At 35.9% G+C, this 26,709-nt stretch overlaps 2 protein-coding genes and 1 long non-coding RNA gene across 3 annotated transcripts; 2 read left to right on the top strand and 1 right to left on the bottom strand.

The window, feature by feature from the left end:
- Window positions 1–508: 508 nt before the first annotated feature.
- Window positions 509–3,303, top strand: LOC128199143 (uncharacterized). Its single transcript, XR_008251818.1, has 2 exons — window positions 509–2,098; window positions 2,905–3,303. It is a non-coding gene; the product is annotated as an uncharacterized LOC128199143 (long non-coding RNA).
- A 2,587-nt stretch (window positions 3,304–5,890) lies between these two features.
- LOC112053425 (uncharacterized) lies at window positions 5,891–9,529 on the top strand. Its single transcript, XM_024092830.2, has 5 exons — window positions 5,891–6,086; window positions 6,176–6,529; window positions 7,473–7,704; window positions 8,229–8,495; window positions 9,374–9,529. The coding sequence occupies exons 1-5, from the start codon at window positions 6,060–6,062 to the stop codon at window positions 9,454–9,456; spliced, it is 963 nt and encodes a 320-aa protein (XP_023948598.2). The 5' UTR covers window positions 5,891–6,059; the 3' UTR covers window positions 9,457–9,529.
- Window positions 9,530–10,220: 691 nt separating this feature from the next.
- On the bottom strand, window positions 10,221–23,764 carry LOC112053424 (uncharacterized). The gene is made up of 16 exons (XM_024092829.2): window positions 23,484–23,764; window positions 23,278–23,360; window positions 22,878–23,012; window positions 22,590–22,675; window positions 21,875–21,973; window positions 21,268–21,388; window positions 20,155–20,215; window positions 19,408–19,559; window positions 17,345–17,509; window positions 16,416–16,553; window positions 15,369–15,541; window positions 14,358–14,502; window positions 13,696–13,803; window positions 12,208–12,323; window positions 11,277–11,387; window positions 10,221–10,724 (listed from the first exon to the last, which is right to left on the bottom strand). Exons 1-16 carry the CDS (start codon window positions 23,510–23,512, stop codon window positions 10,374–10,376), a joined length of 2,073 nt encoding a protein of 690 aa, XP_023948597.1. The 5' UTR covers window positions 23,513–23,764; the 3' UTR covers window positions 10,221–10,373.
- Window positions 23,765–26,709: the final 2,945 nt, after the last annotated feature.

The raw sequence follows: 26,709 nt of genomic DNA, 5'->3' as shown, positions 1-26,709 counted from the left end.
GAATTGCAAACTTTTGTAAACAAATATGGCCGTATTCATCACTGACATTAGTTGTGACGTCATCCTAGGGATGGGCCGTTGATGAACTATATCGAGAATTAACTACTACTAATCGAATTTTATATCAATTGTAAAAAAATCACTTTACTTAAAAACTCACTTCTAAGTTGGCAACACTAATCACACAGTCAAAATACGCGCGATATTAACTATCTACCTCTTTCTGTTGCATATTAATTAATACCTGTCAAATAACATTTTTTTCACTTGTATCTGTTTGTTATAAATTAAAAGAGTACTAAAAAATTTAGGCAGTACTTGTTAACGCATTATCTTTTTTTAACATATAAGTACGTAACTAACTAAACAGCGCTATGAAAAAATTACTTTATTCAAATTACTCAATTACAATCGGTAAATCGTTCATTTTTAATCTGTGGTGATAATTTTACTTGGCACAACCTTAGATAGACGAAACGTCAAATTAATATTTAAATGTAATCTGTGTGCATAATTTCGTGTTTAATTTCGTTCATTTCTAAAAATTTTGATTAAACCCTGTGTAAATTAAAAAAATGTTACGTTTGTATGATTCTCCATAGGTGGATTGTAAAGAACAAAGTGTTTGTGCGTGTTTTAATGGTTTGATGGTTCTGAAAACTGTTATGAAAGTTTGGCATCAACAAAAGGGTTTGTTTATTTACCAAATAGCGCAATTCAATCTGGACATGGTATACAGACTCACGCACGAATAAAAAGATTTACAAAATATTGTCCGATCTTTGTCCGATCCACTTTATTGTCAAAGATTGGTCTAATTTTTTTAGGAATTTCCAATTTATTTTTACGTCCGGTAGCGAAATATTGCCATTTACAATCAGATATGGTAATTTCACGGAAGCTCCTCCCGGTCCAGATAATCAACATCCTGGTGAATATCTTCAATGTTCTCCTAGCCCACTGCGCCTTCCCAGACGCATGGAAAGAAGCCACGGTCATTGGCATCCACAAGCCGGGCAAACCCCTCGATCTTCCGATTAGCTACCGCCCAATTAGTCTACTTAACACTATAGGCAAGATATATCAGATGATAATCTGGAATCGCCTCAAAGCTATTTGCGATGAGAAGCAACTTTTCATCAACCAACAGTTTGGATTTCGGTGTAGACGCTCGTGTGTTCACCAAGCGCACCACCTCACGAAGCACATCCTTAACGGCTTTAATAAATTCAACAAACAGCAACAAACCTATAGCCACCGGGGCGCTTTTCTTTGAAGTAGCTAAAGCGTTTGACCGAGTCTGGCACGAAGGCTTAATAGTGAAACTGAACCGGTTTGGCGTGCCAATCATTTAGGTACCGTATAGACGGCACTTTCTCATCCCCCAGACAGATTCGCGCCGGAGTCCCCCAGGGCTCCGTGCTCTCCCCGCTTCTATACTCGCTCTTCACAAGAGACATCCCCATCGACCGCACTGTACACGATGGCTGTAGACCGGCGTTCCACTAGAGTCCGCCTCCAGAAGGCATTTAACATTATAGGCAAATGGTTCCGCCTCTGGCGGATAGAAGTCGACCCAAAGAAAAGCGCAGCCGTGCTTTTCACTGGTAAACCGGTTCCCCGAAACAAACCCGGACTCTTACGGTGGAATTCATAGTCGTAGTAGGGGGCCCCTAAGGGGATTATTCAGCCGCTATGTGTCGAATTCAACCCCTACGCGTTTCATAGACAAAAGAAACCCCTCATTTGACAGGAGCTGGCGGCTGACTGCTGAATTACCGATATTTGTCAGCCAAACCATCCCCTGGCATTTTTTTTGTTGTTATTCGTGATTTATTTATTAGAAAGTGGACGTTCGGATCGTTATAAGTGAAGTTATAAACAGCGAGTTATATCAGTGCCCAAGATATATATTCGCAATTGCGTAAACCCAGTATAATACTATGGCGATATGGAATGTACGAAAGATTCTCATATTAGTCATAATATGTCTCTGTTTGATGAAGAATGAGCACAGAAGACCAAGAGAGGAATACCAATACCGCTAGTATTATACATTCTAGCAGCACTTCGATTCTATGAAACGGGATGTTATCAGGTACGTACCTACCTTTGTTCATTATCAATAATTTTTTGTTCATGAAGACGCCGCACGGTTTCACCCTGTGTGGTTCCCATTTCCGTAAGAATATGGGGATAAAATATAGCCTATAGAGCTCGGGAATAGTGTAGCTTCCCAACAGTGAAAGAATTTTTTTAATTGGTTCAGTAGTTCCAGAGCCTATTCAAAACATACAAACAAACAAATCTTTTCTGTTTCTATTATTAGTAAAGATAAATTAGGAGTAGATATAAAACCAATTAGCCCAGTGGGTATGACCTCTGCCTTTGATTATGATGGTGCAAGTTCCCAACAGTGATAGAATCTTTCAAATCAGTTCAGTAGTTACAGATCCTATTCAAAACAAACAAACAAATTTTTCCTGTTTATAATATTAGTATAGATAAATTAGGAGTAGGTCAAAATCCATATAGCCCAGTAGATATGACCTCTGCCTTCTATTCGGAGGGTGTAGGTTCAAATGCTGTCTGAAACATGCACCTACAAATCATTTCAGTTATGTGCATTTTATGAATTTAAATGTATATTACATGTCTCATACGGTGAAGGAAAAACATTGTCTCTACATGTGTGAAGTCTGCCAATTCACATTGGGCCAGCGTGGTGGACCTTATCCCTCTCATTCTGAGAGGAGACTCATGCTTAACATACTCATGATGAAGAATTTAATTAGTTTGTTTGTTTGTAATCTAACCTATATAAATGTTAGGTATACCTATCTAGTTTTGATTTAGGAAATATATAACCTACATAAATGTAACTAACATAATGTTTATTTTCAGACTGTAGGTGCAGTCCATCAAGCATTCTATGAAATAACAGAAATGCCACAAGTCAAGCTGTATTGATGGCACGCATAGGTATACATATAAACAACCCCGGAGGACCCTATGCACAGATTTAAAGAAACCGGAATAGCAGTGATGAGCTCTGAGAATACTGTTTTACCAAGAATACTGAGAATACTTTGGTCCTTGAAAATCCGAGTTTTCAGATCACAGTAATTGGAAGACCCACATACCTTGAAAAGTCAGCAGCATTTAATATCGAGGTAGTAGGAGTGAGTGGAGTATGTTGTAAGGTGGTCACTCACTCTGAAGTCCATAACGATAGAAAATGTATACAAATCTTAATTGAATGAAATTTATTGATTCACATCTATAATAAAGATATTTATTACTTCTGCATTTTTCATTTAAGTCTGGCCCTATAAAAATATACAATAATAACAATAAGTTATATATAAAATTTGTATTTATTGTTGTTATTAATTAAACTTTGTATCTAAAGGATATAGGTTTGATTTTAGAATTGCAATAAGTACTGTGTGGTTCATTATTATCAGCCCATTACCGGGCCAAGCCTACCTCCTAAATATATAATATTATGTAATCTAAAGCTTTGTGAAATGCAATTTTACCACTATTCCTAAGGATAAGCTACACTTATATTTATTTACTGCACTTACTATAAATTGTAAGAAAATACAGCATAATAGTACCTACTTGTAATTATTTCAGGTAATTATAGGTGGTTTTGAGTAAAATAAACAAATTTCCTCTTACAACAATTTTTTTATTTCAAGTAGGATTCCACATTACAAAAGTATGAAATATCAAACTACTTATATAGTAAATAGTATGCTTGGGATTTCTCTGCGTGATCGTATCACAAATGAGGAGATCCGCAGACAAACCAAAGTCACTGACATAGGTAGCACAGCGAGTCGTAAAGCTGAAGTGGCAATGGGCTGGCCACATAGATCGAAGAGCCGATGAAATCGCAGTGTTGGTCGAACCCCCACTAGGTGGACCGAGGGCATCAAGCGGGTTGCAGGGAGCCGCTGGACGCTGGCGGCTCGAGACCGTTGTGTTTGAAAGTCCATGCAAGACGGCTATGTCCAGCAGTGGACGTCCATCGGCTGATAATTTTGTATATGATCATGTTCGTCCACATAACTTCAATATTTTTCTAACAACTCCTTCTTGTGAGAAAGAAACTTTTTGATAAAATTGACCTATTGTACACTTGAACGAATTAAATTTTACTACGATAAATAAATACAAAAGGTAAATGAAAATATTAGAAACTCAATTATTTTGAAAATGTCAAAGAATTAACAAAATACGTCTCTCTGAGGTTGTGTCACAGAATTTTCAAAGATCTAATGTAAAATCATAGACAACATTTGCTTGAAACTCCAGTCACCTAGGGGCTCTCCAGTAGTTTGTTTATGAAATGCAATGAAGGATGATTCAATAGTCAGCCCCTGGGTGAATACTGAATATTGGTTTGTGGGGGATTGTTCACTTCACGACTATGAATTCCAGGGTTAAGAAGTCTCCCTATACGGAGCTCCCATCCACTGGCAATGTACTGGCAAGTACCTAGGCGTAACCTTTGACAACCGCATGAGCTTCTCCACGCACATCAATAAAGCGAGGAAAAAGGCTGCATACGTAGTGCACCGCCTTTTCGCGATGATTAACAAAAAAAGCAAATTGTCCCTCCATTCAAAGCTAACGCTTTATAAAACCACGATCCGTCCGATTTTACCCTCCGCTAGTGTAGTGTTTGCCCACCGTCAAAACGACCCTTAAGCTGCTCCAAACATTGCAAAACCGGTTTCTGCGACAAATCACGGGCGCACCGTGGTTTGTACGCAATAACGACCTCCATAGAGACGTAGATTTACCTTCAATAGGTAGTTACATGAAACAGCTCTCTCGAAACTATTTCGACAGAGCTGCCATCCATCCCAACCAACTAGTGGTTGAGGCTTGCAACTACACCTAACCTAACCCAACCTTAACGCTAACTTCAAGCAGAGGCGTCCCAAATACGTCATTTACGATCCAGACGATGACATGACGACCGGCAATGCTTCCCGGGAAACACAAACACAAGCACACAGCGTCCCCGATACCTAACGTCACCCGGACGTGGGTTTTCTAACTCACGATCTCGGGGGCGTCCGGACTGATTCACTCAGGTCACGGTTACACCCTCCCGTATGGCCCTCTAAGCCAAGGTCCGAGTCTCATAGGAGACGCCTTTAGAGAGTAGTTCCGTCCTCTATCTTTATTTCAGCCTTCGGGTCTCATCAGGCGATGCTTCTTCGCTCGCCCAAACCCCCCGGTGACGCCGTAGTGGTCCCACATGGAGCCATCGGCACTTACTCAATACGAAAAAAAATTAAAGACTGTAACAATCTGTTAAAGATAAACTAATAACCTAATAACCCTTTTTGCTGTCGAGTAAAAACAAAGTGGTTCTATCTCTTTTTCTGTGATCTGTGGTTATTTAGTCCCCGTGCCCCAGAGCATATTAATCTATAAACTCAGACTAAATACATAAGGACTAGTATCGCACCCAAATTCACGAACAAAATTTTCTGCCATTTTCTAAGGAAAACGAGCTTAGATTTCATACATATCTTATACTAAACCAGCAGTTTTTGTTCGTTTTTTACTTTATTTAACTACACAAAAAGGTGTTTTGAAAGAGGTTTTTATCCGACAGTCACGATTGTAAACTATGAAACATCGATTTTGTAGAGACAGTGTTTATAATCGTATAAGATCGTTGATCATATACTTTGACAGAAAAATAATGTCTTGCGAGGCAGGTCTTTATCTAATTAGTCTGAGTCTACAAATGATCTGTAGTTTGTTCCTTTCTACTCTATCATTTGTTCTCTGTGGTTTTGTTTACATTGACTCACAGATTAATAGATACATTTGACTTAAACATAATATTATACTCTTTGATTTGACGTTTGTGATTATAAATTTAAAATAATTTGAATAATGGTAAAAACTAAAATGTTTAAATAACAGTTTTGCTAAATCATTAATCATAATCTTTTTATTCGACTAGATGGCAATTGGCGTATTCTCATATTCTTCAGTGGAATAGTGAAGAACAAACAACAATAATGTTCGAATCAGATGATTATGATCAGGTATTTTAAACATTTTACAGTGATTTATTTAATGAAACAATTTCATTGCAGGTATCTTTAACTATAAGTGTTACTTTGTTTTTATATAGGTGCTATCTCAATTGGATTTCCCGGAGTTGTCTGAAAAATTGCAATCCAAGAACACGGATCCAATTCTTCACAGTAAAGAATCTCAGGCTAATCACAGGAACCTTAATGAGCCAAGTAAGGGTCCTGCTACAGATTTGCAAACAAGTAATTTAGTTAATTCTAACTTAAATAAGAAGAAAACCAAATTACATGACAAGAGTCCAGTATCACCAACTCATTTAAAAAGAAAAATGTTAAATTCATACTTTGATCACAAAAGTAAAAGAAAGTTCCCTGGACCGGCGGGTCTTTTAACTGGTTCCTTTGAAGAGAAAAAGAATGATACTATTTGTCAAATGGAACTTCTTTCACAGGTAGTATGTTTTTTTTAAATGCTTCTACTGCATAAGTTAGAAATTCTACAGCTCTATAAAATAAAAACTATAATAATAGCTAGGTTTGTCTTATAAACATGAGCCTTTTAAACCTGCTAGGTGCTACATAATTATCTAGCAAGAGGATTGGGGGAAGGAAAGTAATTTTTTTTTTTTTTTAATTGAATTGAACCTAACCAAAGTGAGTGGAGTCTTTACTATTTACAGAATTAATTTTATTGCCTTTTATCAAAATTAATAGATTTTGTAATATTTTCCAAGGGTTTGGGGCATAATTGCACATATAAATAAGAATAATTTTAAGTTTTAAGAGAAAAGATAGTGATGAAATTCACAATTATTGTAATTGGTGAAATTTGGTTATTTATCATTGCTTATTCCCACATTTTTGTCTTAAATGGACTCCCTTAAGATCTGGCCGCTCTAGGCCTGGGCCTACTGGGCCTAACGGTAAATCTGCAATTTCTCAATTCAATTTATAAGAGAGGGGATTTGGAGCTGAGACCCACCACACTGATTCGTGGCCGTAGCCAGGATTGTGTCTAAGGGGGCAGCTAAACTTAAATTGAGTATCTCACATTACGAAGATACTGCCCAACCAATCCAGTTTTTACGGTTGAAAGCTAAACCAAATTTCAACTTCAGGCACAGTTTCGGTTTTAGAAATCAGATGAAGCACTGAGATTGAAAAATGAGAAACAATGCACATCATATTATTTGCATTGCGCTACGGCGCCCGTAGTGCTCTCACATGCCTCTTTGCTCCTATCACTGGAGCTCAAGTATCTGATGGCTCTGCTACTGAGGAGCAGCTGCACCCCGACCTCCCCTCCTCCTCGCTATGCCCATGCACTGATCCAATGCAACTTTAACATGAAAGTGAAAATACTGTAACATGGAATTTTTAATTCATTCATTTTAGGATGTAGATTTTACTCAAAGCTATATTCACGGTGATGTATTTAACACACCTTTATGGAAGAGACTGTTGGAAGATACAAAAACTTTCAATGAAATAAATACAATAGGAGGCATCAAACACCAGGCTTTAGTAGGCAATTTGCAGAAAAAGAAGGCTCATATTGTCACAGCATTTGTAGAGAATGTGGACAGATCAGGGGATGATCCTTTGATCACTTTGAGAGATAAAACAGGTGAGTAATATAATATATCCCTCATCATTATCATCATATCAGCCGATGGACATCCACTGCAGGATATAGAACTTTTGTAGGGACTTCCAAATGTCACAATTCTGAACCGCCTGCATCCAGGGTATCCTGCAACTCAATTTATGTTGTCAGTTTACTGGTTGGAGGGTCAACCAAGGTTTCCCTTTCTAGCGTGGGGTCACTATTGTGAATAGAAAATTTCATTGTCCACCAATAGTGGCAGAGTTGTCCCAGTCTCAATGCAATGAAAAAAGTGATATTTTTGACTGGTCCAACTAGACAATTAGCGGTGCAATTATGTTTAGCTAGCTTGAGTGATCTCTTTTACCCGCCAAGAGATAGAGATAGTCTTTTGATTAGTTCCAATTTTGACCACGCGAAAAGTTATCATGCGCACACTATGCCTGTGTGACGTTTTGGTTGACATGTCATACCATCCTCTCTAATTAAGTTGTGGTGTGTGGTACAGAGCCCCTCTTAAGTAATATTACAATTGCCGTTGTCAGGACAAATAAAATGCACTCTACACAGAGATGCGTGGTCATCATTTTCTTCATACATTGTGGCAGAATATTGCGCCCTTGTAATATGGAAACCGACTGTGCTCACAACGGGAAGTGCATTCAAGAAACACTATCTAAATATTACTTTAAGTAATATATGGGCTATATACAGCTCTGCGGTGATCGCAGATGGTGAAACGTTGGCAGATGGTTTTCAAATGACATGTGAAGAAGATTACACTATTATTAGAATGAACAGAGATGCATCAGGTGAGGCTTTATTCAAATACTTTATTCATATGTTCAGAATGAAACACCAAAAATATTAATTACTTATACTTACTACATAATATTCATCAAAAGATCTTAGGAGTAAGAGTGAGAAGTTCTAGGTTACTAAAAATAGATCTTTATCATTACAATGTTAGGTATCTAACTTTTAACTGACTCCAAAAAAAAGGAGGAGGTTCTCAATTCGAGTATATGTTTTTTTTCTAAATATAATGTTTTGAAGTTCTATTAAAGAATATCCATTCAAATCACAGAAAGTTGAGTGTAATATGATACAAAAATCCAGTTGGGCATTAAAAAAAAAGTAACAGTACACAAAACACCAACTTAAAAAGCTTTTGTCTGTTTGTCAGAAATATTAATCAGATTTTCAAAGGTATGAAAGTAAAATTTTGGTGCAACATGTATAGTAATATAGGAAAAAGATTAGGTGTGACTAGTACATAATATTATAAGTCAGGCCGAGGCCAGGTCATATGCTTTTATCTATGTATTTCTCAAGGGAACTGGAACTACGCGTGTGTATACAATATTTTGATGACTAATAATTCTTTTCCTTTTATATTATACGAGTCATTTTAAGCCTCAATAGCTCAGTGGTAAGAGTGGTCGGACTCATCATCGACGAGTGGTGGTTCGATCCCCGCCCCGTTGGTCTATTGTCGTACCCATTCGTACCACAGTCTTTCCCGACTAGTTGGAGGGGAACAGGAATATTGGTCATATTATAAAAAATATGGGAAATATTCTTTAAAAAAAAATTATAAAACTTGAAGCGTCTTGTTCTTGGTATTAAAAACATATACATACATATATAACATGTTTGTTTATATATTTATCACAATTTTTGCTTTCAGATATCAATTCGTCAACTGGAAATGAAAGCCTGCAAGAAAGTTTTGATGATTTGGATAATGTGTTTTTAGATGATGCTTTTTAGCATTATTAATCTACGACTGAAAATTGATTTCAAATTAGCCCTTCTATATCTAATAGTTGCTGTAAATAAATAAGATACTTACAGAAAATGTTCTATTTTATTTAATTACTTTTAACGAATAAATTGATGAAAAAAGCTTTAAAATCACAAACTACAAGTTGGAGCTGTAAAAGCATAACACACATACCTCACTTTCACACATATAGTACACTAGCGACCCGCCCCGGTTTCGCACGGACTCTGTAGATAATAATGTGTATTAGTCAGGATTAGCAGGGTTATTTAGTAACTCGGTGTACCGTTTAAGTAGTCGGTCACATCGTTTTTCATGGTATTTTCGTTTTTGCAATCATCTAACATTGTGTTCTCAACGAAATAACCTTAACTGCATAATTTTACATTAAGTGGTAACATTTCTTTTTTGTTTCTACGATCATCTAACATGTTTATTTCAACGAAATGACGTAAATAACAGTTTTTCGTTAAAATAACGTACCTGGTGCTACTACTACTATACTGTACTGTACTGTACTACTATACTGTACTGTTTTATGTTACTTTTTCGTAAAACTACGATAATTGTGTTATTTCCTTAAAAAACACAATGTTAGATGATTGCAAAAACGAAAATACGATGTAAAACGATATAGTGACTGATTACTTGAATGGTACACCGAGTTACACAATAACCCTGCAGTTCAGGAGTCAAAAGGATATCCTACAAAACAAACAGATACATAATCAAAATAAATAAAAAACACGAATATGTTTAATACCTTTTATTAGGTTTTAACAATTAATTATTCAAACTGCTTTGAGACCCTTATTGTAGAGATCCGATAAACTAAAATTCAATTAAAACCTAAATAAGGAAACCTATTTTGATTATACTTATCAGTCTATGTTAAACTTCATCATTACGGGCTATGCACTTGTTTTATATGTCTCGTCACAATATGTTTCGATAGTGAAGGCAAATCGAAGAACGCACGATTGCACATCGTGCATTTATAGAGGCCCATAGGTTTCTTCGATTCATCTGTACGTACGATTTGCACTATCGAAGGTTTCTTCGTTTCATCTGTACGCACGATTTGAATTGGTGCTGGTTTCTTTGTCTCTGTACGTATGAATTGTGAGGGTTTCTTGATTAAATCATTAGTACGTATGAATTGCACTGGTGATGGCTCTCTGGCTTCTGGCTCTTCGTCTTCAGTGAAATGTGATTGTATATGTTCTTGGCAACTAAGTAAATTTGAATAGACAATCTGAAAGAGAAAATTGTTTCAACAATTGCATGTTGTAAACATCTCCTGAAGATGCTTCGGTTTCGGGGTGAAACGTACGTAGAGAGTATTTTGCGGATGATAGCAAAATAAATAAATTATTATATATTATGATGATCCTTCGCAAAGTAACGCCTGAATCTATCCAATATTAACACATAGTTTACTTTATCCTGAAAAAGTCCGTGGTTTTTGCGATGTTTACTAAAAATTTATGGTTATAATAGTATGAATGTTTGTTACTCTATGTCGCGACTCCTGAACCGAATTCGCTGAATTGAGATAGATTATAGCCTGGATTTACAAAGTCTAAATCTACTTTATATCTCGCAAAAAATAACAATTTCCGCGAGTTTTGTGAAAAGATGATGGTTATAATATTTGTTATGGACTGTATGAATATTTGTTACTGTTTCACGCAAAAAACTACTGAATGGATTTGAAATTGGGAATGGACACGATTTATGAAAACTTAATTTTAGGCAGACAAAGTCGCGGCTATCAGCTAGTATTTTAATCAATGAAAATACTTACATTACATATGTTGCAAGCGTACTGTTTGCCTCTGGTCGTGTTTATAATTCTATACGCATTCTTCGCTTCCTCCATGTCTATGGCTTCATTATCTGTGGCCGCGCATTCAGTCTGTAAGTTAATTTTAATTAAGTACCTATGTCACACTAATATTATAGAGGCGAAAGTTTATGTGTAAATGTGTATGTTTGTTCCTCCTTCATCATTATCAACCCATATTCGGCTCACTGCTGAGCTCTCTCCTCTCAGAATGAGAGGGGTTAGCCCAATAGTCCACCACGCTGGACCAATGCGATTGGCAGACTTCACACACGTAAAGAATTAAGAAATTCTCTGGTATGCAGGTTTCCTCACGATGTTTTCCTTCACCGTTTGAGACACGTGATATTTAATTTCTTAAAATGCACACAACTGAAAAGTTGGAGGTGCATGCCCTGGACCGGATTCGAACCCACACCCTCCGGAATCTGCCACTAGGCTATCATGGCTTTTAATGGTTGGCATGATTCCCCCTTCACGCTGCGGCTACTGAAGCAATTTGGCTGAAATTACATACTTTTTATCCCGAAAAAATCAATGGGATCCGAGATTTGCGAAAACCTGATGACTTTGATATTATGAATGTTAGTTACTCTTTCACGCCTCGGCTACTGAAGAATCCATGGTTCATCCAACGGGAACTAAGCAGGTAAAATCGCGGGTCGTTTGCTATATATACTAATATTATAAAGCTGACAAGTTTGTTTGTTTGTTGAATTGAACGCGCTAATCTCCGGAACTACTGGTCCCATTTGAAAAATTCTTTCAGTGTTAGATAGCCCATTTATCGAGGAAGGCTATAGGCTATATATTATCAACGTATTCATACGGGAACGGGAACCACGCGGGTGAAATCGCGCGGCGTCAGCTAGTAATAAATAAAAATAATCACCTCTAGATGCAACTGCAAACTTTCCGCTGTATCAAATATGCTGTCGCACGAACCGCATGTGTAGATTTCGTCTTCTTCACTTACTTCGATATCTCTGAATAAATGCAGTGGAATATCTAAAAAAAACATTTATTTTGTAAACCCTAATGCGCTCAAAACTCATTATGGTAGGCGTCCACATATCCGCATAGTAAGTATCGGACGCATCGCATTAAACGAATCGTAGTATTTTTGCATTGAAAGTGAATACAATACATACGTGGGAAACTCAGAAAGTTTTGCGACACTAAAAAAAATATTTTATAGGTAAATATATTTTATTAGGTACATCATTTCAAAGTACTCTCCATCAGCCTCTCTACAAAGTTTCATGCGTCTGAACCAGTTCTTAAAACACTTTTTCCGTCCCGTCAAAGGACGACCACTTCTTTCTTCATCCCTCAAAGTTAGCCGACCGCGCTTAAATTCATTATACCAACGATACACGGTTGCCTCAGAAGGGCCTTCATCCATTAATGCCATTTGAAGTCTATCGTACGATTCGTCCGGTTTCAGACGACACTTAAAATCGTAAAAAACATTACGCGAAAATGTTCTCCACGCAAATCCATTTTTCAATGAGACACGATCATTTTAATTAGCTCGCAAAAAATATCGAAGGAAATTTTGAATTTGCAGGAACGTATCTATTTTCACTAATAAATAATCATATTTTTTTAAATAAATTATAATTGTCTTTTCTGAGTGACTTGGTACATATGCGTACACTGATCCGCATCGTAATATTGAAAATCTGTAAAATTCTGGTGGCTTTTTAAAAAAAAAAATTAAATTATTTTATTTCAAGTAGGCTCAGTTTACAAACACTTATGATAAGTCAGTTGACTATTTGTAAAGATTCTACCACCGGTTCGGAAGGCAGGCTCTGCTGAGACGAATCGGCAAGAAACTCAACAGTTGCCCTTTTAAAAAAAATCATACAATATTATAATTTACAATTGATGACAACATTAAAATCTATACTAATATTGTAAAGCTGAAGAGTTTGTTTGTTTGTTTGATCTCAATCTCAGGAAATACTTGTCCGATGTGAAAAATTCTTTCAGTGTTAGATAGCCCATTTATCGAGGAAGGCTATAGGCTATATTTTATCCCTGTATTCCTACGGGAACGGGAACCACGCGGGTGAAACCGCGCGGAATCTACTAGTTTATTATAGTTTTACTTCCTGTGTGAAGGTGGAAGCTGATCCAATGACCTCCACGCACCTTTATCATTAAGTAACTCATCGACGGTGTAGTAACCTCGACTAAGTAAATGTTTTTTGACACATTGCTTAAAGCTATGCATTGGCAGGTCCATATGTCGTGTAGAAACCGAAAGTGAGCTCGCTTCCATCCTAGGTTGCATCATCACTTACCATCAGGTGAGATTGTAGTCAAGGGCTAACTTGTAAAGAATAAAAAAAACTTAAATATTGGAACTTACTTCGCTTATTCAACGTAATAGATATCCGTATGATGCCATCTGTCGCCTTGTTCTCTCTGATGTGAATATGCAAGAAGTCGGTTTTGTTGCCTACTTCATTTTCAAATTCTGTAAACATATGAGATAAACGCTAACTACAAAACTCATCTTCAACGGTTATAACACAGAGTAACCAAAGACAATCTTTACAAACTGCGTGCTGAAGCCGGTGCAACTCATAAAAAAAACAAAAGTCACGCGTCTCCTTGACATCCGCATATACAAACTTTTTTCATAATTTGTATTTCAAAGTTTAACACTAACAAAAATTACGTAAATTAATATAATAATCAATAATAACCAATAAAAAATTCTCTTTTTTTTAGTTTTTAAATTATTTAAAAACGTATGACGCCATTTTTCTTGTATAATATTGAAAATTACTGATGCGACGGTTCGTATCGTACTGACAAGAGAACGTATTCGTTTTTGAATTTCGTATCCGTGACGGGTACGACACCGTCTTGTTCCGTTCCTACATCTGTATATATTATTGATTGAATGGAAGTTACTACATTTTTACAGCGACACTACTGTAAGGGCTAAAGGTCTAAAGTCTAATTATTTTTAAATATTGATAATTATGAAACTAGTATACTAAATACACGATTTTAGTACTTTACCATTAGCCATAGAGAGTTTCCAGAGCATTTCCGGCATGTATCTGAAATGGCAGTTGTTCACATTGTCTCTCACCGCTCGACCCGTCACCAGCGAAGGAGTGCTCTCGCTGTATAGTTCACCAGATTCCAGTTCGTGAACTATTACCTGAATGATAAAAATTCTACGTTTCCACCTTGTACAGGGGCTCTTGCAACTTGTATGTAATATTTTAGTTAATGAAGGCGTGCTTTAGTATGGGACGCAACACGCGTAGATAAGTTGGCAGCGTCTCATCTCTCATGCACGTAAATACTCGGTCATATCGAATGACTATGTATTTGCGGCGCTTGCCTTTGAGACTTTAGGCCCATGGTCAACAGATACTAAAAAAATGTTTCAATGCTATGTCTGACAAATTGTCCATGCGTCAGGTGACCCAAGAGCTGGCGCTTATTTGGCCCAAAGGTTATAAGCCTTGCTATCCAGAGAGGTAATAGCGCTAGCGTATTGGGTACCTTGCCTCTGGGTGAACAATTAGATGGTGTGTATTTGTTATACCTATTTTATTTATTATAAATTTAAATTTAATATACTGTGTAATTCTTAGTTTTAATTTATATATTTTATTCGTCATTCTATTGTACGGAATATAAGATTAGGTACAGATTACTCAGAAATAAATATTTACCTAATATACTTAAACAATACACATCACTATCTAGCCCCAAAGTAAGCATACAGAGTAGCTTGTGTTATGGGTACTAAGATAGTTGATATTATAATGTTCATATACATTTATATACTACATATAAATACTTATATAATGTATAAATACACACAGACACTGGAAAAAAACCCATGTTCATCACACGAATATTTTCCAGTTGTGGGAATCGAACCCACGGCCGTGGATGCAGAAACCAGGGTCACTACCCACTGCGCCACGCGGCCGTCATTCACCTAAGTAATTATCTAATTTTTTTTTTACAAAAAAATTATATTAATAAGTCTTTAGTAGTGCAAATAGTTACCTTAGTAATAATAAGTCCTCGCTCCATAAGCGCCGTTCTAAACGCGGCGACTCGCGACAGTTGCACCACCACGATCTCCGCCGCCGTCACGTCGGTGACACTGCAGTCGATCCGCCCGCGGACCGCTTCACATATGAGCCTCTCGAACTTACTGTCGGGTAAACCTGGGAAATCTGGAAAAATCTGCAATATTATCAATACGCGTACAGCGGAAGCTCAAAAGGGCTAGAACTCACGATCAGTAAACTTTAAAAAAAATCGTTTCTCTATGGTAATCAAAGAACAAACGATCAAACCGACTTCACATAAGTTCTTTATTCAATACTAGCGGACCCGGTCAAGCTTCGCTTTGACTTATCTTCTCTATCCGTACCCTACCCGAACCCTGCCTCTACCCTACCCTTTGACTTATAAACGCTTGTATGGGAAATAGAGAAGGCAATTATTCTTATTTTTCTCACCTTTTAAACCTTTTCCCTATACCACCACTAACATTTCAAGACCAAAATAGAATAAATCCGTTCAGCCGTTCTCGAGTTTTAGCGAGACTAACGAACAGCAATTCATTTTATTATATATAGATTATGACGTGTGTATGTCCACGATTATTAATATGACTTGGATGGGAGTTTCTTTATATATTTGTATATTTTTTCCTTGTCAATGTAATGCGCGACAAATGATCGACTAAAAAAAGCTAAGGCTAAGTTCGTTTTTTGCAGTATTCAAAATCAAAATTAATTTATTTCAAGTAGCCCTAGTTTACAAACACCTTTGAAACGTTAAGGTTGACTATTTGTAAAGACCAACTCTCCAGATTTGTAGTCTCATTCGGTTTTACACATACAACACGCACGCACGCATGTGCGCGGAAAGGTGCGCGGAATAGGTTGCGCACAAAAACGTAACGCTGTCATTTATTCATCGAATTTTACTTACTGCCCATAGTTTTTTACACCGAGGGCTATTTATGAAAAATCGATTCTTAAGGAGTTAACTCCAAAAATATATAAAAATATTTTTATCCAAAATGTGTCATTGACTTACCCGATGGATCTACATTTGGCTCTGTGTTGTTTATATTGATATTGGTTCCCAGTCTCTTCACCAGTCTCTGAGTCTTCGTAACTCTTGCTACTAGCTTCTTACCGTTAAATTTACCTAACACTATCTCTGGTGGAATGTCTGAAATATGTACATTTAAATTAATTAAAAAATATACTATCTCATCAATTTTTTAACCGACTTCAAAAAAAGGAGAAGGTTCTCAATTCGACGCGTGTGTTTTTTTAAGTTCGTTGCCACATAATTTCGTAATTGTTTAACCAATTTTAAAAATTCTTTTCTGTTTGAAAGAGTCTTCCAGACTGGTCCCATTTAATTTCTTCACGAAAATCGGTTCAGTAATTTTGAGTTAAAATGAAAATAACGAAATTGTCCGTCACTATGCTAGGACACACTAAAACAGAAAAATAAAGTCGGTTAAATTTTTTTGATAAAAACATTTTATGAAATAAACGTTTTTTTCTTTCTTTCATCTCAACTAACTTAATCCTAACTTATATTATAAATGCAAACGAGATATTTTGTTACATTATCACTATCAGTGATAAACAAGGACATTTTTTTTCACGGAAATTATGAAGTTCTATTTAGTCAGAACACATGTTCCTCAGATATTTTAAATTAACTTTCCTTAGACAATATAACTAATTAAGATAACTAAAAAAGAAATACTCTCGAGCACCCTGTGAATGTGAAAGATGAAAGTATTGTCTAGTACACCTAGTATACGCATCATGATCGCACCATCGAAAATATAGCTTTCTTTTTCATACCCTGGCGAAAGCGAAAGAGATAGCGACACTTTCGATTCTGCCGTTAACATTATAACTTTTTCTCCTCAAATTTTTTTTTATCATGAACACATGCTAGATTACAAGCAATTTTGATGATTGATTGATGTATCTATTTACCTCTAAATGAAAATTTCGTTTTAATTCTAATGCTGTCGTTTTGTCTTTTCGCCCGTGAATCTTTCACAGAGCTCAGTTTGACGTAATCGTGTTCAGCCTCGATTGGTGTAATGTCAGCTTCGTTGGTCGCCTCCTCTACTGTCTCTTCTATAGTGCTTAATGTTCCTGGAAACGACAAGTTACTATTAAAAACAAATTCGTTCGTCAACAACCCATATTCGGCTCACTGCTGAGCTCGAGTCTCCTCTCAGAATGAGAGGGAACGTATTATGGGGTAATTGTAATGCAGTATTCAATCATTTACAACCCATATTTGGCTCACTGTAAAACACGAGTCTTCTCTCAGAATGAGAGGGGTTAGGCCAATAGCCCACCACGCTGGCCCAATGCGGATTGGCAGACTTCACACACGCAGAGAATTAAGATAATTCTCTGGTATGCAGGTTTCCTCACGATGTTTTCCTTCACCGATTGAGACACGTGATATTTAATTTCTTAAAATGCACACAACTTAAAAGTTGGAGGTGCATGCCCTGGACCGGATTCGAACCCACACCCTCCGGAATCGGAGGCAGAGGTCATATCCACTGGGCTATCACAGTCTAATTAAACACAAATTCATTGACCTCTTATAATAAAAGGACGCACAATCATGTAGAAAATTTCACTTAAAAACTGGCTAATTTTGCTTTGACAGTTTTAGATTATTGGTACAGAAAATTATACCTAAAGGCCTTTAAATATAGTCCAATGTTCAATAAAATCCCAATTCACACCAAATTCAAACTTAAGAATTGAGTTTAAGGTTGTATTTGCAAATGCGACTACTAGAATTGAGTGCCAAGAAGTAGTTTGGCACTCATTGAGTGAGGACGTTTTTTGGTCGCTGATTGTGCATCCACTTTTAATAGAAGATGCAAAAATTACTTAAAAAATAAGTAAAAAAAACGCACGCTTAAAAAAATACTCGAAAAGTTCAAAATAAAAAATACAGAGAAAAAACATAAACTTAGATTGTTGGGATGTTTGTAAAATAAAAAAGATTATAAGATTACTAAATCAATCAAAAATCTTTTAACGTAATTAGATAAAAAATCATTTGTAGCTTCCTAACATTTTTACAATTTTTCATTGTATGAAGTATAAACATAAACGCACAAATAACAAAGATATTTGTAAATTTATTTAAACACCCACACACGCACGATTTCATGCATCGACGACGTCATTTATTCGTGCCATTCAGTATGAGGCGTTTTTGAGCAATCCGTGGCAGTGCTGCAAATGTGAATCTTTAAATCCCTGTAGCTCCGAAAGTAATGATCGCAGATACCCTGTTACTTCTACAAAATTGCTTTACTATTATTAGCATACTCTTAATTTTTATACAATTTAATAAATTATCATCATCCCTATTCTACATCTTAGAGAGACGAATATCTTAGCAGTCCATGGATTTACCGTGCGGGTGCCGGGTCTATCGCGTGGTAGAGAAAACTTCCAAGCAAAGTCCAGGACTAGTGACCAATGGATGTAGGGTTAAGGAATTTCTTGTCAATCGATTAACACTCCCTTCCTCCGCTCGTGTTGTTCTCCCTACCTAGCCACCTATCAAGTTCTAGTCCTACTAATATTATAAACGCGAAAGTTTGTATGGATGTTGGGATGTTTGTTACTCTAACGCCGCTACTACTGAAGCGATATGGCTGAAATTTGGAATGGAAATCGATGTTATTCTGGATTAACACATACTTTTTATCCCAAAAACATCTATGGTTTCTTATTATTTTCTTATGGTTTCTTATTCTTATTAAACTGATGATTTTGTTGATATGAATGTTTGTAACTCTTTCACGCCTCGACTACTAAACCGAATTACCTGAAATTTGGTATTGAGATATATTATAGCATAGATTAACACATAGGCTATTTTTTAACCCGGAAAAATCCATGGTTTCCGCGGGATTTGTGGAAAACTAAATTGAAACGAAATTGAAATGAAAAACCGGACGAAGACGCGGGCGTTAATTAAAAAATACACCGAAAATCCAGTGTTTACATACCTTGATCTTTGGCAGTGTTATTTGTATGTTCTGCTTCCTGTTCTTCACCCTCTGTTTCGATACCCTCATGTTCAGTAACGCAATTCATCATATCAGCAGAATGAGGTTCAATCTTAATTTCCACGTATTCTTTTTTAACTCCTTTTACGGTACTAAAATATGAAATGTATGAAATTTATTATGTAATACTATCTGACGCCGCGCGGTTTTACCCGCGTGGTTCCCGTTCCCGTAGGAATACGGGGATAATTTATAACCTGTAGTCCTCGATAAATGGGCTATCTAACACTGAAAGAATTTTTCAAATCGGACCAGTAGCTCCTGAGGTTAGCGCGTTCAATCAAACAAACAAACTCTTCGGCTTTATAATATTAGTGTAGATAAGAACAGTCTTCAGCCGCGTCCGTCTGTCTATTCGCCTTAAACTCAAACTACTGAACACGTTTTCATGCGGTTTTCACCAATGTACAGATTCATGAGAAAGATGATGATAATAATTTGTCGGAAGGGTCGGAAAAAGAGATCATCAAAATAATGTAATTAGAGCTACAAAGAACCAACGAAGAATTAAATATTATCTTTTCAAAATATTGTGAAATTTTGAAATACAAATTATGAAATTATGAAAAAAGGGATGGCAAGGAGACGCGTGACTTTTTTTATGGGTTTCACTGACTTCACCACGCTGCTTTCAAAGACTCATTCTGGATATTCTTTATTCTGTGAGCGAAAATAAAAAAAAATTACCTTGATACTATTTCTTCTTCTTCATCCGCTTGAAGTTCTAACTTCAGTTTCAAAATTAACTCTGAAATCGATATCATTACAATTATTTCTGACTTTAATAGTCCTTGGGCCCAGGTACAAAAAATTCATATTTATTTTATACTACAACAAGTTAACCCATAACTGCAATCTCATCTGCAGGCTAATTTACTGTGTTTGAAGTTTGCTAGTTGACATATTAAGAGATTCTATGTAACAATTACAAAACAGAGCCTCAATAGCTCAACGGTAGGAGCAGAGGGGTGGTGGTTCGATCCCTGACCCGTTGGTCTATTGTCATACCGACTCCTAATACAGTCTTTCCAGACTAGTTGGAGGGGAATGGGAATATTGGCCATATTGAAAAGATATGGCAAATATTTATTTGAATAAAAAAAAAAAAAAAAAATTGTCATCCGGTGCCTACAGGTGGATACAACAGTAGGTATTTTTTTTATTGGTTTGCAAAACGAAAGAGGACATTTCTCAATTGATTTGATGTTTATATTAATAGCTTGATAATAAAGACCAAAATAGTGAATTGGCCTGCTGAAGTGACTATGCAGTCTTAGATGGAAGCCCCTGGTTCTGCTTGGAAGCTGTTCAAACATATTCTCTGACGGTTTCTACACAACATCGTAACGGAGCGTTAAATCGCTAGTGGTAATTAACCACCTGACCAGACCTGAACTAATTTATAAAATATTAAATCCGTGCCGGGAATCGAACCTAGGACCTCTATTGAGAACCTGCACTGCCAACTGCGTCAGAAAGATGGTCAAACCATACTCCTCAAACTTTGTGTATATTCATGGCAAGTCCGACAAAATTATGAACATAGCGAACCTTGTTGCAGGAAAGCGAGAAGCTTGGAAGGGCAACTTATACAGAGTGATTTAAAACAGAATAAGAATAAACTCCAACACACAGCTAAAATCTTGAAAAAATACAATGTAGGCAATTTTGTATTTTGCCTGAAGATTGTCTGGTCATCCTACAAAATTTATCAAATCAGGTTTAAATTATTGGATGGTATATATCGCACTTGCGTTTTATCTATTAATTACTGGATACCCTGTATAATGTAATACGTACTCTCATCGTCTGTGATGTCATGTAATCCTGATGAATCTAATAAATACGTCTTATCACTGCATTCCAACAATATCCAACCTTTCTGCTCTAGCAATTGATATTGTTCATCATTTAATGTTATCTGTAAATAGAAAGAATTGTCATTAAATATTAAATAAAAGAATGCTATAAACCAATCTTACTATTATGTCAAACCATAAGATACCCGCTACTTTATCTGCCTTAGACCCATTCACAAAATCGGTTCTTAGTCTACATCTACTAACTATGAACTACCTCCCTGCCAAATTTCAACTTCATACATGAAGCGGTTTTTGAAATATTGTGATATTCCTTATCCCTACACTACCCTACTCAACCCTACCCTACCCCTACCCTACCCCTGAATTCATTTGTTGCAAAAAATATGATAAATGAAGAACCACTCGACTGATTTTGTGCAAACTACTAAATAATTAATACTAAATAAAATTTACTAAATAGTCTGATCAAAGCATACACTTGGTTTGGATAGGTGAGCCCGTTCCTGAGTTATACAATCACAATGAAAAGTGGCATTGATTTTTATATATATTGTATAATGTATATACAAAAAGATTGAACTAACCTCTGTACAATCACCAGAAGTTTTATTCTCACCACTTTCTCCATCTGCCACAGTTTCTTCATTCACAGTTACTTCCTTATATTGAACATCTTCTTCCATCTAAAAAAAAATATAATTAAGCAATTGTAATTTTCAGGTATAACTTAGCAAGACTCAGTAAAAATAAAGGTCTAAGAGGTCATGAATAAGAGCCCCACAGCGGGGCTATTATCATACCCTCTTCTTCAAACACTATTTGGAAGGAAAATGGAATGTTAGTCATGTTTAAAAACTATGTCTAATACTTTTGCTATTTAGCTTCAGAATTTAATTGCCTTCTTTGATTCAATTCCACTGAATTCATTTATAGGATTAACAGAAAATTAATTTACAATTAAACATTTAAATGGTTTTTATTAATGTTAGTATACACAAGCAAGATATATTAAATGTGAATAATTAATAATCTAAGAATTTAAAACTCTGCGGTGCCATGACAAAACACTGTATCTACAAAACATTGAGAAATTTCAGTTATTTGTTTTTAGTTCCCTACTATTTGCTAGACAGTGCTTTCTCAGTGTCTTTTACACCTTAAAAAAATTTAAATGCCAGTAACCAGGTGCAAGGAAATCATCCATAGGTGTTAGCACAAAACACTGTATCTGAAGATTCAGTGTAATGCCATGGCAGGGCAGCACAACCTTTTGAATAATAATAATTTAACAGTATTTACTGGTACATCTGCTGAAGCTTCACTATCTTGCAGTAAATAGTTGTTTTCATAAACATTTTTTTGTCCATCTGACATTTCAAATTGATCTGCAAAAACACAAAGAATGTATAATCTTAATTTTGGATATATTAAATAACTAATTAATGTACTTTTGATATCGTACATAACCAAGACTTGAGTATGTGCCAAACTTCTATTAGTCTTTGAGAGAGCTGATAAATAATTTTGATGGCTAGGATAGGATAGTAGTTCAGATATAAAACAGTACCCACAAACTTAAGTACCTACCAGACAATATCATCTCTGAAGAGTTCTCCTCATCCTCATAAAGCTGCTGTGAAGATTCATCATACACATCCCCCTGTACTCCTTCTAGCACATTCTTCACATCATCCTCTTGCACATATTGGATTGGTCTGTTAACTGGTAAAGGAAGAATGTTATACTAAAGCGCAGGTCGATATGGAAAGTTTATCAACAATTAATTTGTTTGTTGATAAATCTTCCTAAAGGTGTAAATTGCTCATCATTTTACACTTAATATTCTCCAAGGTCCCATTTATCATTATACCAAAAATCATCTTGAAATTTTCAGTTGTTTAGCCGTGAAAAGGTAACAGACAGACAGTCAGAGTTACTTTCCCATTTTTAGTATTGCTATAGTTAAATATTAATGTTGTCTACTTACAGCAAAGAAATGTTCCATCTTCCTGTACAACTAACAACTGGCCATCATTATCGGCCAAGTATTCGTACTCGGTTTCCTCCATTCTAAAATTATTATAATTCTTCATATATAGATTCGCAGCTTGATTTGAACATGTTTTGTAGTTAATAGTAAAGATTTAGAAAAAATATCGTTGGAACATTATTGAATTGAACCATTTTACTTACTTAATTTCTTTTTTCTTAGTGCTGAACATGAACGAACAGTATGCCTTATAGTTAAGATAGTGTTAATCTCCAAAGACTACTGTTTAATATATCAAAATACATTACATTGATGGAAATTTATCGATGATATATATGTTGACCCATCCATACACGAAGTCACTAACCAAAAAAACCAATCACACCAACAGCAACACCACAAAAAATTAAAAAATAAAATGAATTGATGTTGATGAATTTTTGTTTGGTTTGACACCTGTCAAGTAACGCCACAGCCACAGACGACAAATGAAGCCATCAAGCTACGCACAGCGCGAGCACCACGCCAGTGTGCCTTCGGCCAAAAGATTCGTCAATTTAACGGATTCTCCATCCTTTACGCACACATTGTGGTGTTTATGGAAAATGCCTTTTCCATCCCTTTTTAATTATCCGATCATTTTCGGAACCGAAGCCAGTCTATGCTCTGTTGTGATTGGCTGAACCTTTTTAATTTTATTAAAGTTTTATTTTTGCCTTGTAAAAAAACATGGCTGCAATTATAGTGAAATGTAAATATGTTCCTTGAGTGAAACTGTGAAACCAGTGGAACTACAGGAAACTACAAATCAATTTATCAAGGATTTTATTTCTATTTATTTATTTTCTGTATATTATTGTATAGTATTGTTAATAAAGAGTTATAGTTTGATTTGTGCTCGGTTAATTTCAGTGTTCGATAGTAAAAGTGCAAAAGTGTTTTTGTTTTTCGTTCAAAATGAAGCGCTGTTGCGTGCCTAAGTGTAAAACAGCTATTAATTTACGTGCTGTACCATATACTGATGTTACTAGATGGAAGGTATGGTTGATCAATTGCCTGTTTTTGCGTAAATATTCCTGTTTACCTTGCTATGTTATTAATCATAGGTTAAGGTTAACTAAGTCTGCGATACTTACTTTGAATTTGGAAATTAGTGATTTAAACCAAAACGCTGTTCTAGCACCTACAAATTCCAAGTTCCTAGAGGTATCTTTCATCGGGCCTAATAAATACGAATAAACGATAGTTGACCATGTAACTACTACTTCACAAACAAACAAATAGCCTGAAATGCAGACTAACGCATTAAATGTCAATATTAACGAACAATCCATTATATTTCTACAAATAGTGTCTGTCTAGGCTCACAATCCCAGTCCGAATATTTACAGAGTTCAATTTTACCTGATCCCCTGCCTTCTGCTTCACAGAATCCCTTTGTGCATGTTAGGCCTCATTTTAGACACAAGCCTCATAGAAAGTCTGACATAATTCCTAGAGTTCAATCAGCTAAGTTTGAAACTCCTAGGAAGCAAAAGTTACGTCAGAATATTAGAACATTAAAACAAATGTTGCGCAATGAGACTTACAAATGCTAACAATTATAGTCAAAACTTTGTGCTAGTAAGGACAATATTTTATTTCAAATTATCCTTTGTTAACTCAGTTTGGGAAATTATTAGTGGATTCACAGTTAAGATTATCTGATTCTAAAGTCAAATCTCCTAGATACACTAATGATGAGAAAATCTTTGCACTTACATTATTTAAGTTGAGCCTTCATTTTTACAAATTCTTACAGAAATATTTAATATTCCTATCCAAATCAACTACAAACTCTCTATTAACTAAAATACCTGTGAGACCAGGTATTAATGAATTTATTTTCCAGCATTTGGCTGATTGTGCTAAGAACACACAGACTATGGGTTTGCAGTGTATATTGTTGTTTGATGAAATGGCTGTCAACAAAAATTTATTTTTTAATATTCATTCTGGGGTTATTGAGGGTTTTGAAGACCTAGGAACATAGGTGGTGAACAAGCAAATAATGTTGCAGATAAAGTTTTAGTTTTTATGTTACGTGGCTTATTTCCATCTTGGAAAATACCTTTAGCTTATTATTTTCTCTGTGATGGAATAAAGACTTTAAATTTAAAAAGAATTCTTAGAGAAATAATTGAGGCAATATTTAAATCAGGATTTATTTTAAGAGTGATTAAGGTTCTGCAAATGTAGCTGCAATAAATTCATTAATAACTGATACACACAGAGAATGCCTTCATAATAGTAATGAAGACGCTGAAAATATATTTTATTATATGATTAATAACAACAAGGTATATCATATTCATGATGTTCCTCATTTGTTAAAATGCTTCCGTAATAATTTTCAGAAGAAGGACTTGATCATTGGAAATCAGCATGCTCAATGGGCTTTCATTGAACGGGCTTATGCTACTGATGGTGGAGGAGGACGTGCCAGAACCATAGATTTAAACGATCAACATATAAACCCAAGTTCCTACGATAAGATGAAGGTAATTATGCATTACATTATATTAGGAAATGCTTTCTGAGGGAAGGGAGTGTAACAACTTCAGCTTCCCTACTCCAGACTGAGAATTAATATGAACTGTAGATTATAACTCCATACCATTTTTCGGGGTTTATGGGGGTGACAAGCGCAATATAAGAGTTACAAATGAAGTGTAACTCTCTAGCCTCTGCACCTCAACTCCACTCTCACTTTCATGCGGTGGACCCCGTTACTTCAAGCAACTTTGTGGAAGACTAGGAGAAATCCCAGTGGGAAACGGAGTTGACAAACAGACGAGAGTACAGGAGGGATTACTGGCGCAAATATTTTGGTCCAATAATCTGGTGATCTTAAAGCGAGGGAAGAATCACGTAAGGCTTTATTAATTAACAAGAACAAGCCATATCATCACACGAATGTGTGTGTCTGTGTAAGTATGTTTGTACCTCCTTTACGCTGCGGCTTGCATACTGATTTGACTGAAATTTGGAACAGTTTACTCTGTATTAACACGGCTACTTTTATTGCGAAGAAAATCACAGTGGGATTTGTGTTGAGTAGCAAGTGTCTGTTAGTATATCATAATATCACATGGTGTTCCATATTTTGTTAAAAAGCTTATCTAATATTTTTCAGAATACCTGGATCACTGGGCATCCGCGTGCTCAATATGCTTCCATCAATGTTAAGAATATGCTACTGTTGGTGTAGGAGGAGGGTGTCCGAGAACATAAAAAATTACTTAAGATGAAGGTAATTACGTATTGATTTAACTAATTAACTAACAGCCCACTACAGCACCAGACTTGTCTCCATACAGGAGATAGATACGGATGTCAAATATTTAAATAAGGCTACACTACAAGATTCGCTCTGATAATCCTTTTGAC

Source organism: Bicyclus anynana, chromosome 19 (assembly GCF_947172395.1).
Source record: "Bicyclus anynana chromosome 19, ilBicAnyn1.1, whole genome shotgun sequence".
Taxonomy (NCBI): domain Eukaryota; kingdom Metazoa; phylum Arthropoda; class Insecta; order Lepidoptera; family Nymphalidae; genus Bicyclus; species Bicyclus anynana.
This window is presented reverse-complemented; position numbering and strand designations above follow the sequence as displayed.

What these genes read in the sequence shown, in the direction of transcription:
- LOC112053425 (XM_024092830.2), top strand. Translation starts at nt 6,060, where the DNA reads ATGTTCGAATCAGATGATTATGATCAG. An exon ending in AAATGGAACTTCTTTCACAG is followed by an intron (nt 6,530 to 7,472) that starts GTAGTATGTTTT and finishes CATTCATTTTAG; the next exon opens with GATGTAGATTTTACTCAAAG. An exon ending in CACTTTGAGAGATAAAACAG is followed by an intron (nt 7,705 to 8,228) that starts GTGAGTAATATA and finishes TGCCGTTGTCAG; the next exon opens with GACAAATAAAATGCACTCTA.
- LOC112053424 (XM_024092829.2), bottom strand. Translation starts at nt 23,512, where the DNA reads ATGTTCAGCACTAAGAAAAAAGAAATTAA. An exon ending in AAGCTTCAGCAGATGTACCA is followed by an intron (nt 21,974 to 22,589) that starts GTAAATACTGTT and finishes ATTTTTTTTTAG; the next exon opens with ATGGAAGAAGATGTTCAATA. An exon ending in GAGGACTTATTATTACTAAG is followed by an intron (nt 14,503 to 15,368) that starts GTAACTATTTGC and finishes TTTATCATTCAG; the next exon opens with GTAATAGTTCACGAACTGGA.